The following is a 15,601-nucleotide window of genomic DNA, read 5'->3' as shown; positions in this document are numbered from 1 at the left end:
TTGAGTGTATGGGCTCATGGTCACACAGATGGTGGGTGTGTTGAGTAGGTGTTTGTTTGAGTGGGTGTGTCTGTGCGGTGGGAGTTCACAGTGTACCAAAGAAAGAACACACAAACACATTCATGAAAACACACCCAATCGTGCCACACCTCTCGCCCAGCATCACAGTCATGCGACCAATCCCTATTCACCTCACAGTGGGCATCACAAAAACACAACCAATCTCTTGTCACCTCTGTGCCTCATCATGGGCAGTCTCCCCCACACCTTCAAAGTAAACCGACATCAAGGGCTCACTCTTTTCCACAAACACATCATGTTTATTTGACCATATCACACTGGTTTAATTGCTTTGAAAATCACTGTGTAATGGTGTATGTTTTGAATACGTGTGTTGCAGTTATGGACATAACAAACATTATCAGACGTTACAAAGAGACCTAAAGCCAGGATTGATTTCTACTTATATACTACCATATATATATATTTACAATCCTCCCTAAAATGGCATATACTTACTAAGGGTTACCTGACTGAGCTGAATTAGAAGGACAAACACTGTACAAAAGCCTAAAGATAAAAAATAAAAGAAAGAAATTAACCTCACCTAAAACTTGCAATGCTGCCTAAAACCAGAAGAGGCCACTGTTGGTCAAAAACTCAATTTATAATAGAATAGGCCCTAATTACACACAGCCGACTTTTAGACAATATTCATAAATTCGTTGTCTAAAAAGACTACATATATATTGTAGTTATCACTATTTACCATTTACCAGTGTGGAACACAAAACAGTTGAAGCAGAAAAAACTAAAAAAATAAAACTAAAAAAAAAATATCAAACATTCTTTTGCCCACTTTTGCTAATTTAAACAATTGTAATTATGTAATATATATATATATATATATATATATATATATTTTTTTTTTCTTTTTTTTTTTTTCTTAAACAACCTGCCCCAACCTCACATGAAAAAAAAACATTGACCAGGTACTACAAAAATATGATTTTTTTAAACTCACAGAAAAATTCTATTATAATTTTATCCAAAGTCGGTTTGGATAAAAGTGTCTGCTAAATGCATTAAATTTAAATATGAATGGTTATGGATCATCCATAAACATTCTTATTTACATTTAATGCGTTTAGCAGACACTTTTATCCAAAGCAACTTTCAAATGAGCCAACAATATTCATAACATAGAAAAGGCAGGTTTTTAGACAACCAGATTAGGAGCAAGCTAGAAAAGAGGAGAAATTCAGGAAAGTGAATGTAGTTGCGTATTTGTTTTATATGATATTGATAGTGGTGATATTATGAACATGTTTTTTGCGTGTTTGAATATGTGTGAAACTTCTCTGCCTTGAAGAACTGACCTTTGACCTTCTGTGAGAGAGCCTATTTATTCCTCTGAAATCCAGTGTTTTCTTACACACTGAAGCCAGAAGAAGAGGAATCTGCAAACACTACCTCTGTTTGATGTAACACCTGTATGTGGAAAACACATGTAACTGAATCACCTCAGAATTGACCCATCGCTAAACCCCACCTTATAAAACCTTTCTGACAAACCTTTGCAAAAGTTGTCTGACAACAATCTTGTCAAATGTGTATGTTATTTATTTTTCAATGTTGTTTTGATCTTCTTTTGTGTTCTGCAGAAGAACGAATGTCATTCAAGTTTAGAACGACATGAGTGCGAGTAAATGATTACAATTTTCAGTTTTCAAAGGACCAATGAGCCAATTTTTGTACATGCAGCTTAGACTAATGTTTCCCGGAACCTCATGACTCTCTGACTAATAACAATGAGTTATATTATCTGAAGCAATGCCAACGTAGGCCTGTGTGGGACTGATGATGATGATGATGATGATCATCATCATGGCACACTTTACCCTATGCCAGCAGTGAATGTCATCTCTCAATGTCTTATCCTTTGCTCATTTGCTCTATGGTCATGCTGGATGTCATACATTAGTCTCAGCCTCAGACGTCACACAGTCTGATCCATATTGCACACAGATCTGGAAAACACTTTTTTGATGTAATAAGTTTCGATCTGATTTCCTTTTTATCACTCTGTCTGGAAACAAATTGAGTTACAAAGTCGGAGTAATACAGCAGGTGCTTTTGAAGATGAAATAATCGCTTTTGAAGATTAAAGGTGGCAAAGGTAAGTGACAACTAATTTCTAAATGATAATCAAAGTTTTATTTGAGGCTGCCACAACATTATTTATACGATATAGTTGTTTCCACAGTGCTACGGTATAAAGAACATGTCAGATGTTGATGCTGTCTAACTGGGAGGTTCTTGACCAGACTTTATAACGATCAAAGATCAGGCTACACAAGAGACAATACTGTTGAAAAGTTTGGGGTCCGTAAGATGTTTTTTAAAGAAGTCTCTTATGCTCACCAAGTCGGATCTGGATCGGTCTTCAGTGTCACTTGATCCTTCAGAAATAATTATATTATATTATATATTCGGGAATCTTTAATGAATAGAAAATTCAGAAGAACAGCATTTATTTGAAACATAATTTACAATGTATGAGTCTTTACTGTTACTTTTGTCCAATTTAATGCACCTTTGATGAATTAGGCATTCATTTCCTTTAAAAAAGTCTTGCAATGCAGTTGAATTGTAGCCTAGTCTAAATACATATAACTATGCATTTTGTTCAAAAGTCTATATGGCTTAAAAGGTTCCATTGTGACAACTTACCCCAAAATAGTGTGACAAATAATGCCCTGATGCACTTTTAACATAAAGCTACCCAAAGAAATAGGCTACACATAAGTAAAAAGTATGACAAGGGGCCTGTTAACACGACACCGTTTTCAACCAAAAAAGGAAAACTTGTTATGCGTTTTGGCCGTTCATTTACACGACAAACTGCGTTTAGGGGACCAAACGTTTGAAAACGGGGTTCAAACTGCAAGTTTTTCTCTTTGTAAACTACACATGCGAATTCGTGCGAAACTGTGACGTCATGCACATTCGTATTGATGTTCACAAAGTGACAACTGAATGAATAATACACTACAGCGGATCTGCAGTTAAGTGGATTTGACAGAAGGGGATAATCTATCAGCCGGAAGTTGAAGCCTCGCGGGAGCCGCCATTGTAGCAGAACTTCACCTGCTGTTAGCATACCATTGACTCCCATTCATTTTGGTGTCACTTTGATAGCGAATAACTTTACATCCGAGGCGTCCAAAGACTTCATTTGTCCATTATTTATTTCTAAATTAACTTGACAATGTATAAAATGCTCCATTACTTTGTATCTTACGTTGTGGCCCCGTAGAAGCCGTTTTTGTTAAACACAGGCTAACGATTGCGTCATAACCACGCGACTTTATGTCGCACAATAGAGACGGCGTAGGGGATAATTTAATCATTTGACAAAATACAAATAAAGAAAGTGATTTTAAAAAGCAGGAGGGTTGCTTTGGCCTTTTAATGATATACATAAACAATTACAATGCCACATACCATAAAACATAACATTAACTTTCTTAATCTTTCAGGTAGTAGCGACTACAGCAAATCAGCCCGTAGTAGACTGTTACAGTTAGTGATGGGCGGATCGATCCTGAAGTATCGATACTTCGATACTGACGTGGTATCGAAAAGGATCGATCCTCACACAAAAATATCGATCCAAATGTGTGTTTTTTTACCAGTAATTTTTTATTAATTTAGCATGCAATTCAGTGCGTAAAATAAGCTTCTAAGTGGAAAAATAAGCGAATGTTAGCGGGTAATTGTGTAGGATAGAACCTTTTCTCCTAGTCATCTGTATACAAGACGAAACCAATCAATCACAGAGAGCGTTCGATGCTGGTGCTTCGCTGAGCTCACAGGCCCAGTGCGTTTGGGAAACGAAGCCTTGCTTAGATGACAGAGAAACAATCGGGAGTTATTTCGCAATAAACAAACCAAAACTGTACATAAAGGTTTAAAATGTTGACGTCAGTAAGATCTTTTTAATGAAATTAATATTTTTATTCAACAAGGATCGATACATTAAATTGATCAAAAGTGACAGTCAAGGGTTTTACACTGTAAAAAAAATCTACTTCATATAAATGCTGTTCTTTCAACTTTGTTCATCAAATAATTCTGCATAAAATGTATCATGGTTTCCAACAAAATATGAAACTGTTTTCAACATTGATAATAATAAGAAATGTTTCCTGAGCAGCAAATCATTATATTAAAATGAATTATCATCATGACTGGAGTAATGCGAAAATTTAGCTTTGATCACATGAATAAATTACAGTTTACTATGGCATAGAAAACAGATAGCCTATGTTAAATTGTTAAATTGTAATATTACAGTTTTTACTAAGAGAAATAAAAATCTTACAGACCCCAAACTTTTGAACAGTAGGCTAGTACTATAATTTGGGTAGTTTTGTAAAAGTCACTGACTAATTAAAGGGGAGTTGAGAGCACAGATCACAAAATATTTAGGCCTAGTAGTCATGAAAACGTGTTCAGATTTAGCATATTAATGATGCATTCACCTCATAAATCATGACACACTGCTGTAAGTGCATACAAGTTCAAATGCATGCTTTTAAAATGAAAAAGTATCGGTATCGGTATCGATATCGGCGATACTGGCCCTGTATTTACTTGGTATCGGATCGATACAGAAATTTGCAGTATCGCCCATCACTAGTTACAGTAGAACGTCGTGAAGTAGCAGTTAAGTCGCGCATGCGCAATAGATCACCAGAACGCCGTTGCCGTTCCACCAGAGGCCGTTGCTTAAAGTCCCTATTACCGTATAGACAGGAGGAGAAGCTCGCAGTCAATCTTTTACTGTCTACTATGAGGCAATCGGGGGGACATATAGGCATAAAAGTCAAGGGAGAAGCCCATAGATATAGAGTCCATAAAAACAACGGGACAAAATATTTTAACAACGTTTTTGAGGAATTAGTTGATTCAGATTTGTTTTGCCACAGCTACTAGAAGATGTACAACTGTCAGACTGTCGTCACGCTCAGTTTGAGCCTCGCAGACAAAAGACATCATGCTCGCAGTCGCTCGGTCATCAGACAGGAAGTGCAATAATCGGGGTTCAGTCTTCTCCGTTGCAATCATTGGGGTCGATGTGTCAATTTCTTTTACTATGATTTGACATAATGATACACTTCATTGATCATGGGGTTGAGAAAGATAAGGCATACTTCATACAATTGTTAATATTAATGGGAAAGTTTCACATTCATAAAATGAAATGGTCTGACTCCAAAACTTTTTTTTTCGCTATAAAAATGATTTCAAGCTTTATTGTTCATTTTTGTGTAATTGCGCGAATAGGCAATCAGAGCTTATAGCATTGTAAGCAGGCATGATGTTGTTTAAAGTAGGCTAGCACCCTTTTTCTGTTGTTTGTTATAAAAACGTTCGTGTCCTTTTAAAAAAAAATGTCTTTGTATTTATTTTTTTACTTTGAATGATTATGTCTCATTGTATTGTTCTGTTTCATGGCATTAATTATAATAATTAAAAAAATAATACAGCGTTTTTAGTCACGGATGTGTGAACGGGGATCGTCTTGACAACGTTGTCGTAGGAAAAACTCAAAGGAAAAACGTTTCTGTTTTTATAGTAGCTAGCCTACATCGTTGTCGTGTAAACATAGCCTACTGTATGTTTTTATACGATATTATATGTTTTAAAACCTACATAGTCTTATATCAGAAAGTGCAGAAAATATTAGGCCTATAGACTTAGGACAAATATTTTTATATTTTCCAGTACAAAAAGCTATCATAGTTTCTACCAAAACACAATAGTTGTACAGTTATTATGGCTCTAAAATGGAATCTCCCTCAAAGAGCTTTCACATTCTTCCTGATATTTGTTCAGTCTATTTCATTTTTTATGGTAGGCCTAGCCCAGTGGTCAATAAAACCCTCAACTTCCTGTAAGTTCAACAAGTTGTTGTTGAGGAATATAGACAGGCGACAGTCAGGTTTATTCGACGCAAAAGACAAATAACTGTTATAATGATTTTTGTTTTTATTTTGGTTGATCAAAACACAAAACCTTCATCACGTGACGGTGGAGGTGGGCGTGTCCTCGCGACTCTGACTGGCGCTCACCTGGGTCACTGTGATCATTCCGAGTGGTCGAACAGTGCGCTTCGACAGCAGTGGACACGAAGAATAAGGTGCACGTCTCCATGGCTTCACCTCTGAAAGCGGGATTCTACAGATTGGAGATCCAGAAAACTACATGGGATGCTCCTGACCGATACATCTCACTCAAGCCTGTTGGCACTGGAGCCTATGGGACTGTATGGTAAGAAAGGGGGCTTATGCTACTGTAAGTCAGATTTATATATGTAAAAAGGGAGCTTATATATGTTAAGGGGGGTTACTCCACATGATAAGCAGAATTTATATATGGCGTTGCCGTTGGGCAAATAAGAGATATTAAAATATTTATATAGCCTATGGCCTATTAAAGTGTTTTATACATAGATATAAAGGGGATTTAGATAGCTTAAATGCCGGATTCTGGAACTGATTTGGAATATGAAGCATATGAACAAAGCCCTATTCAATTTCGACTTTTCTAATAGGAAACAGTACATTTAACAGTAAAAGTATAGTGTAGTATATGTAGTAATAATTCTATGTCTTAAGTTTGCATAATGCATCATTGTTTTTACAAACAGTACTGTTCAGCACTACAAACTACTGTTAACTTATGTTCATTATGCAGATGTAGAGATTCAGTAATGTAAATGATTTGCTATATGCGTCTATGACAGAATTGAGAGTGAGTGAGCCTTAGGTAAAATAAACAGCTGTGGACTCACATACCTGAGGGACAGGTTTCAGCACGTTTGTTGATAACACAGAAATCCCACTAAAAAACTGACACTGTCTCAATCAATATAGCTCTCTTCAGTTATTTTATTAATTTATAAGAACAATATACATTAATTATGTGCCAGTATTAGCTAATCTCCAACTGTAGTCCTTTGGCCAGATGTTAAAACAACCATAAAACATAAAAATTAACAATTTTATGTAAAAAATATGCTTTAAATACCACATTTGTTTTGGTATTGGAATCAGACCTTGTGATAATATAAAAATGTCTGAACAAATACAATAAGCTATTTAAAAAACTATCAGAACAATTCTTGGCACAAGAACAAGTCATGGCCTTTAGCTGTATATTTTAACAGTATATTAACTGTCTTTATATATATATGTATGTATAGCCTATATATTATATAGACATTTTTTTAAATAAGTTATATAAGATTCAACTCATTTTTTAAAGTCAGTTTAATGTAATTTAAGTTGAAATGACTTAAACATCAAGTTGATTGTACTTAAAAAACTTTTTTTACAGTGTAATATTATGATACATAATTTCTTATTAAATATGTAATAATAACAGGAAAGTGAACAAGGAAAAGTGACATCTTTAGCTCTAAGTTCTATAACATTTCTTTATACCGTGATTGAATATAGTGAAAATATATTTGAGTTTTTTTAGCTGTATATGATGTGCTTGCATGCCATCTCTCTCAGTTGTCTGTGAAAATTAATTTCATGTCAAATATGTGATGTGATGCTTTCTAATGATAACTTCTGTGCAGTTCTGCAATCGACCAGAAAACAAAGGAAAGGGTCGCCATTAAAAAGCTTTACAGACCATTCCAGTCTCTGATCCATGCTAAACGTGCCTACAGAGAACTCCGGCTGCTCCGTCACATCCAACACGACAATGTAAGTCTCAAATTCCCAAGAGGACGACAATAAATCTAGGATAGGATTAAATATCGTATGTTTCTGTATTATTTACATTGTTATTATTTTTTACTGTCGTCCTTATGGCAGCCTCATAATTGATGAATTTTCATCCATCATTTAGACCAGAGCTTTAACATTTGTTTTGTATGTTTGTAGTTTGTAATAGCATCATAATCCTTTTGTCAATTGAAAGAGAATGAAAAGATTTAACGATACTAGTGTTGTGAAAGCCCCCCTTTATCTTCTCAAACCGGTTTCTGTGCTTAGTAAACAGTACGCCTGACCTCACGCTGATGCAGGTTTGTTGCAAGAGGTTTAAGAATAATGTATGCAATATGTTATCCTCTTTTCAAAATCCAGTTAAGTCACTGGAATTACAAATTCATTGTTATTTGTTTTAAAAGTTTTTTAAAGGGCAAAGTTAATGATTTTATTTTTTAAACAACAGCAAATAAACATTTATCTGCAAGCAGCAATTATGGGATCAAGCACAAAAGTACATTCAGGTCTGCATACATTTGTGTGGTCATGACAAGTGTTTTTGAATACAGTCAGATAAGAAGATCAATATTCCTTTTAAAGGGACAGTCCACCCAAAAATGATAATTCTGTCATAATTTACTCACCCTCATGTTGTTCCAAAACTGTTATTAGTTTCTTGCTTAACAAAGAAGATGATATTTAGAAGAATGTTGGTAACCAAACAGTTTCTGGTCCCCATTGACTTTAATAGTAATGTATTTTATACTATGGAAGTCAATGGGGAACAGCAGCTGTTTAGTAACCAACATTCTTCTAAATATCTTCCTTTATGTTCAACAGTAGGAAGAAATTGAGCGGGAATAAATATTGACAGAATTTAAATTTTTCGGTGAACTATCTCTTTAAATCCAATTCTTTTAGTGAGGCTTGGTCTGAAGATGATCTGAAGATTGGACTCACTTTATAGAAGGAGTATGAACAACACTAATCTGGTCAAATTGTTGACCTTCAAAAAATTGTAATCATGGTAATGGGAAAACAAATTGGATTGGAGGAAAACACTATTATTTCAATGCTTTTGCATTCCCCTGAGAAATTTTGCATTTGTTTGGAAAAGCAATGATATAACACAATGAATATAGTTATTCATCCCACCATATTATTTCCATCACCATTGCACTTTGTTAGCGAATGCAAAACTTTTGCGTTCTCCCACAGTTTCTCAAGGGAAGGTAAACGTTTAGCAGGTACAGACCAAAGTTTTGCGAGTGAAAGCAAAGTTTCTCAAGCGAGCAAACAGTTTTGCTAGTGAATTCAAAAACATTAAAAAATAAAAAAATTCCTCCGATCTCGTATTTTTTTCCATCACCACGTCCCCCTAGACATTGCCTGATCAGTCTTCTAATATTATTCACAACTTTAAATCATATACTTCTATTATGCGAGAAGCAATAAGAAAACCAACACATACTTATTCTTCCATTCTTGGGATAAATTATATTGTCCTTCGAATCATAATGAATGATGTTTAACAATTCATTCACTGGTAATGCACTGACTATTCCTGAATGTATTCTTCTTCCTGTAGGTGATCTGCCTCCTTAATGTCTTCACCCCTCATTCCTCGCTGGAGAAATTTGATACTTTGTGAGTGTGGGGATGAACAGAATGCATTCCTGTGCAGAAATATTGCGCTTGTCATGACAGGCTGAGGGATGCAGTGCATGCATGCATATGAGTGGATGTATTTGTGTGTGAGTGAGATGATGTGGTTTGATGGCCTTTTAAAGTTGATTTGTGTGATTTTTTTCAATTTAAAAAAAAAAAAAAATTTAATCGCGGCTTCACTAAATTAGAAACTTCAGTGATACTGAAATGCTTACATTTTCTAATGTTTTTTCCCCAGCTATATGGTGATGCCATTTGTAGCTCAGGATCTTAGCCAGATAATGAAGAAGAAACAATTAACCTACAATGTCATCATTTACCTTTTCTATCAGATACTGCGAGGACTCAAGGTCGGCCTTATTTCTATTCATTGAAACTCTTTCATACTTCTGTATTTCTGTTCTTGATGCCTTCGATAGATGACATACAGTAACTTCCTTGTATACCACTTATTGATGGCATTGAAACATGAATATTGAATGATATTGCAGCTAATAATATGTTTTTCCTTAGTATATCCATTCTGCTGGGATTATTCATCGGGTATGTACTATGTAGAGTAAATATTGCCTGTTTATGCATAGAGTGATAAATATACACTACCGTTCAAAAGTTTGGGGTTGGTAAGATTGTTTTGTTTGCATTTATTTGATACAGTAATATTGTGAAATATTAATACAAATTAAAATAACTGTTTTCAATTTGAATATATTTTGAGACGTAATTTATTCCTGTGATGGTAAAGCTGAATTTTCAGCATCATTACTCCAGTCTTCAGTGTCACATGATCCTTCAGAAATCGTTCTCATATGCTGATTTGATGTTTAAGAAACATTTCTGATAATATAAATGTTGAAATCAGTTGTGCTGCCTTATATTTTGGCGTAAACTGTTTTTTAAAAAAATTATGAGGTTCTTTGATGAATAGAAGGTTCAAAAGAACAACATTTATTTGAAATTGTAATCTTTTTTAACATTATAAATGGCTTTACTGTCACTTTTGATCAATTTAATGCATCCTTGCTGAATAAAAGTACTAGAGCCTAAGGTGTGTGTGTGTGTGTGCGTGTGTTGTGTGTCCGTAACAGTAACACAAAAGCATGATTAAATGCAAAATATAGTTGTGAGATTATTTCAAATGTACTGTAGCTCATTGTTTCTTTTAATGTTTGTAAAATTGTAAATAATATACTAGGTTCATTTATATCCATGACACTTAAATAATCAGAATATGACATGTAAATGCATGTAAATGCAGTCCCTGATAAAACATGATGAAATGACACTAGTATCTTTTTTCAGGATCTTAAGCCTAGTAACCTCGCAGTGGATGAAAACTGTGAATTAAAGGTAAACATAATGATCATAAAAGAAATGATCAGCAAAATAATGGTAAATATATTACAAATAACATTACAAGAATTATCATTTGTTTCAATACTGCTTTTTTCCCCTCATAAAACCTTTCCTCATTCCTTGACCATTTTTTAAAATTTATTTAAAGGGGCCATATTATACCCTTTTTCAAAGTATTGATTTTGTTTTCGTACTCTACTAGAATAGGTTTTCATGCTTGAATGTTTAAAACATTATTTTTCACATGTTTGACATTGTTGCAGCACTTCTCTTCCCAGTCTGTCAGTAACACCAGAGATGGTACTGTTATTGGGAGATACGTGGCTCTACCACTGGAAAAAGCGTAGCGGCTAACTTGGATCAGGTGTTTCTTGATAACCAATCACAGTACAGCCTTCATGCCATTGAATTTGGTTTCAGAGTTGTGCGACAGTCGATCACTGTTTGCGATACCATAGAAATGAATGAGAAGTGACTTTTCTTATAAAACAGCATTATTATTGTTTCCGGTCTAAAAATAGACAAATCCAAAACGAATGATGAAGAGCAAACATGCCTGAGATTGGCGGACAAGCTGTCGATTCTTTAAATTATAAGCTATTTCCTCTCAAAAGTTTTTTTTTTTAGCATGGTGAAGCCTCTCCTCCATTGACATCCATTCAAAAAACAGGCTCTTCTCCTTCTCTGCGTATCCCTTTAAGCAATAAGAAAGCTTTGGTCCGATGGTGGAAAAGTGGCTTATGTGGCCTGTTTCTTACACTATTTGTTAGATTCTGGACTTTGGACTGGCAAGACACGCGGAAACTGAGATGACGGGCTATGTGGTGACACGCTGGTACAGAGCCCCCGAAGTCATTTTCAACTGGATGCATTATACTCAAACAGGTGACCTTTGACCCTTTAATTATTGACCCGCCCAACACATTGTGTAAAGGGCGATTTAAAGAGTTCTAAGTTACTGTAGTCTTTTGTCACAATTTTACTGTTGTTTGTTCAGTTGATGTTTGGTCTGCTGGCTGCATCCTGGCCGAGATGATAACAGGAGAGGTGCTTTTCCCAGGCAGTGACAGTATCCTTTCTCTTTCCTCGCTTTTTAAATATGTCTCTCAATCAAAAGAGTGCCTATTCCTTAACGTTATTGTTTAGGTATTGACCAGCTGCAGAAGATCCTCAGCCTGACAGGCACACCAAACTCAACGCTTGTTACGAAAATGCAAAGCAAAGATGTAGGCATATACCATCTGACATCTGTTACTGTCTATTTTAGGAATATTTTAAGAGTCTGATTGTCAATATTGAATTGATGTGTTGGCAGGCTCAGTCATATGTCCGCTCACTTCCAGTCCAAAAGAAAAAGGCTTTCAAAGAAGTCTTTTCTCATATGGATCCTACTGGTATGTTCACAACTTGCATATTGATTTCACTTTTATAAACATTTTAAACCTAAAACCAATAGCACCCAGTAATTATTAACTACAGCTTTATGTGTGTGATATTGCATTGTTTTGAATGGGTAAAAGTCGTCCTCTAGTGTTACACTACTACATTAGCTACTATATTGCTATGATACCTGTTATTATTTTGGCTTCGTAAAGCCAGTATAAAAGCTTGTCCCATCTGTTGCATCTTTAACTGTAATTCAGCTTTGATTTAACGCGTGTTCCATCTACAGCCATCGATCTGTTGGAAGGCATGCTGGTTTTGGACCCGGAGGTCAGACTTACAGCAAAAAACGGCCTTTCACATCCATATCTGTCTGAGTTCCATGACCCTGAAAACGAGCCTGTGTCTCCTGCATACGATGATTCTTTTGAGAGTCTGGATCTGGCCGTCAGCGAATGGAAGAGTGAGATACATGCACACATAAAACTCTTGTCTTATTTAACATTTAAAATGTCTTCTGTACTCTGGCACTCTGTTGAACCTGCTTTAAATACAGTTCTAAATTCTCATGTTGGTCTTGAGGTATATTTATATTTAAAGCTACTCTGCCTTTTTTATGTCTCACAGGTCTTATCCACATGGAGATCATGACATTTGACCCAGACAACCCCAGAGTGACTGCAACATAATACCTAATCTTTACATCACCAGAACAGCACTCTAAAGAATTACAGACACTGATGAACTATTGTTTGCTTCTTTCATCAAACACCATTAAATATCTTTAACACCTGTTGTTATCAAGCACAGTTCACTAGATATCTAGCTATAAATCCTTATCAAACACTTAACTGGCTATCTTCAAACATATTGACTACATCAAGTGTGTAAACCAATTTTTAAAGAATGTACTCAAGTATTTTAAGATAGTGAAATGAGGAAAGATAAAAGTGTAAAAAATAAATGATTTTTTTGTGGATGTCTTTGTGCTATCTGTCTTTATATTATGTAATTTAAAATTATATTATATTGACTTTTAATATTATATTGAGGTAACTTTTTATTTTACAGTGGCGGTTATAGATTTTACATGTAGTTACTGTAGTAATAACTATAAATTATGCATAATTACATGCAATTAACCCTAATCCTGGCCCTATAGAAAAGTAATTGTACTTAATTTTTAATACTCATACTGGCACCTTAAAATAAAGTGTAAATTATGTCGACATTGAATATTAACTGTTTATCCTCATGTGAGGATCATCATACAAAAATTTAATTTAAAATGTATCTATCTATAGGTTCTTGTAGCTATTGAGACCCAATTTATACTGAGGTATTATTAATATCATATAAAATATTAGCCTATTAGAAAAATATTTAGTTTATTTTAAATTAAATGTTTAGCTGTGTTTCCTTTTCTAGCTACTCCTAACCTAATTTTAATTTATTTACTCATGTGTTTGCTGTCTTTTTACTTGTTTTATTTATTTTTACAGGTTTTTTTAAATAAATATATTTTCCATGAACTTTTCAATGAACCCCAACCCCTTGAGCCGCAGGGATCAATGGTGATCCCGAATTTTACATTAAAAAAAATTGTGCATTGTTTTTGAGCTGCTTTATCTCTCTATTAGTAATTGCTAGAGCACTTCTGAGTATTTCACAGTAAACTGTCAAGTGTTAGCTTTTAAATGATACCTTGGTTTTGTGTGTAGTCAGAAGGACTCCTTAGCAACAACCATTTTATTATGGGTATGTGATTTTGCACTCGATTGCCAAAAGGGGGGCGACTGGTAAGGGGTTAAATTAACCCATACTTTCTTTGATAAACAGTCGGGCGTTAATTAAACGTAGTAAAATTGTCAAGTACCCGTTAGGGGGCGCTATTAGGTAGTAAGTAAAGTTAGTAATTTTAAGTTTCAAGTTTCCATTGAACAATTCCGATCTGCTTTGATATTTCCTGCACCGTTCAAGATGTAGCTATATTTGATTTTGGATCCGCGGGATGATAGTGTGTCAAAAGCTGTAGGCTATCAGGTTTGTTTGTATTGGTGTTATTTGACCTGCTCGCGAGGTCTTCACTCTGATAAATCAATCAACGGCTTTTAACAGAGGGTACACAGTACACAGATGGTACAGTAGTTATATCTCAAAGGAAACGTACTATCAGGTTTATCCACTTAAACAACAACAGAATTGTCGTACGAGTAATACTAACTGAACAGCCAGTTAAACCCTGAATGGAAGCTTAGTTTGCCTGTTGTAACCAGATATCTTGGCTCTGCATGGTCTGTGGATTTAGGTCCTATGGGAACGTGTTTGAATTGTTGTTTGGGTAGAGTTTATCTGTTTAGCCAACACATGTTTAATGTGTTGTGTACATTTAACAGCGATATTTAACTCTCTGAAGTGTTATGACTTTGTAACCCGCATGTTTTCTGAGTATCGGCTATTGCCCTTTCCACTCTTGAGGTGACGACATGGGGTGTGTCATTTTTCCCTATTGCACCAGCGTCATGTCCTAACCTAGTCAATATTCAGAATCAGAACAGTTATGGATCAATATGAGTTTTTAGATATTCAGTTTGAAACCTTTTACATATGTTCCCCACAGTCTCTAACAGGTCACATCTATGGATCTAGAATACAATAAATGTCCTTGTTTGTAGGCTACAACCTCAAACCTAGAAATGTTGGGGCATATTGTACAGAACAATAAATTGGACCTCGAGTTGTGTTATAAAAAAAGGACCTAGAGGTGTGCATTTATGTATGGACATTTTTCAGATATATGCCAGTTTTGTTGATTTTATTTGCCAGTTTCTATTAGGGATGGGACGATTACCGGTTTCAGTATAGGCCTAAACCACGAGAAAATGTACTGACGGTTAGTATTATCATTTAAAATTCAATTATCATTAAAACCGTGTTTGATTATCGCGATTTTAATAACTCACTATAAATCTTGTCCAGCCAACAATCTGACGCAGGCGCGCAATGTTGGGTTTTTTATTTGAGAAGGAATGGTAAGGAAATGACTGTGTTCGGAAGATTTCTTTATTTTTCAGCCTTATAACTATAAGAGGACCAAATCTGAGGTGTGGTCATATTTTGGCTTTTACAAAAATTCTGAGGGAAACTTAATCGAGGATGGTTACCCTGTCTGCAGAACATGAACAAAAAACGTCTCTGCGATAGCGTAAACACTTAAAATCTGCCGAGTCGTCGTGTGACCATCACACACTGTTGTAGCGAACGCAAGGCAAGTTAACTTTGACCTCAATACCAAAACTACGTCTGGGAAATAATTGGCCACAAAATGTTGTTTTGAGTTGAAATATTTTATCTCACTCACTTGAAATAAACTTGAAGCTTCCACGAAGAAAAGTTCGCAG

The 15,601-nt window shown here is 35.2% G+C and overlaps 1 protein-coding gene across 1 annotated transcript; it reads left to right on the top strand.

Annotated features, from left to right (window-relative positions):
- The first annotated feature begins 5,046 nt into the window (after positions 1-5,046).
- On the top strand, positions 5,047-13,179 carry LOC143722678 (mitogen-activated protein kinase 14A). Its single transcript, XM_077214159.1, has 12 exons — positions 5,047-6,339; positions 7,658-7,787; positions 9,382-9,440; positions 9,700-9,811; positions 9,975-10,004; positions 10,764-10,811; positions 11,588-11,702; positions 11,815-11,886; positions 11,964-12,043; positions 12,133-12,211; positions 12,490-12,663; positions 12,828-13,179. Exons 1-12 carry the CDS (start codon positions 6,221-6,223, stop codon positions 12,887-12,889), a joined length of 1,080 nt encoding a protein of 359 aa, XP_077070274.1. The 5' UTR covers positions 5,047-6,220; the 3' UTR covers positions 12,890-13,179.
- The last annotated feature ends 2,422 nt before the right edge of the window (positions 13,180-15,601 follow it).

Source organism: Siphateles boraxobius, unplaced genomic scaffold (genome assembly GCF_051911475.1).
Source record: "Siphateles boraxobius isolate OS27281-9 unplaced genomic scaffold, OSU_SipBor_1 68, whole genome shotgun sequence".
Classification (NCBI taxonomy): domain Eukaryota; kingdom Metazoa; phylum Chordata; class Actinopteri; order Cypriniformes; family Leuciscidae; genus Siphateles; species Siphateles boraxobius.
Note: the sequence above shows the minus strand (reverse complement) of the source record. Positions and strands in the feature narration are given on the sequence as shown.

Bases quoted from the DNA above. Each gene is read 5' to 3' on its own strand.
- LOC143722678 (XM_077214159.1), top strand. From the start codon at position 6,221: ATGGCTTCACCTCTGAAAGCGGGATTCTACAGATTGGAGATCCAGAAA. The intron at 7,788-9,381 runs GTAAGTCTCAAA...TTCTTCCTGTAG, and splicing joins GTCACATCCAACACGACAAT to GTGATCTGCCTCCTTAATGT. The intron at 9,441-9,699 runs GTGAGTGTGGGG...TTTTTTCCCCAG, and splicing joins CTGGAGAAATTTGATACTTT to CTATATGGTGATGCCATTTG.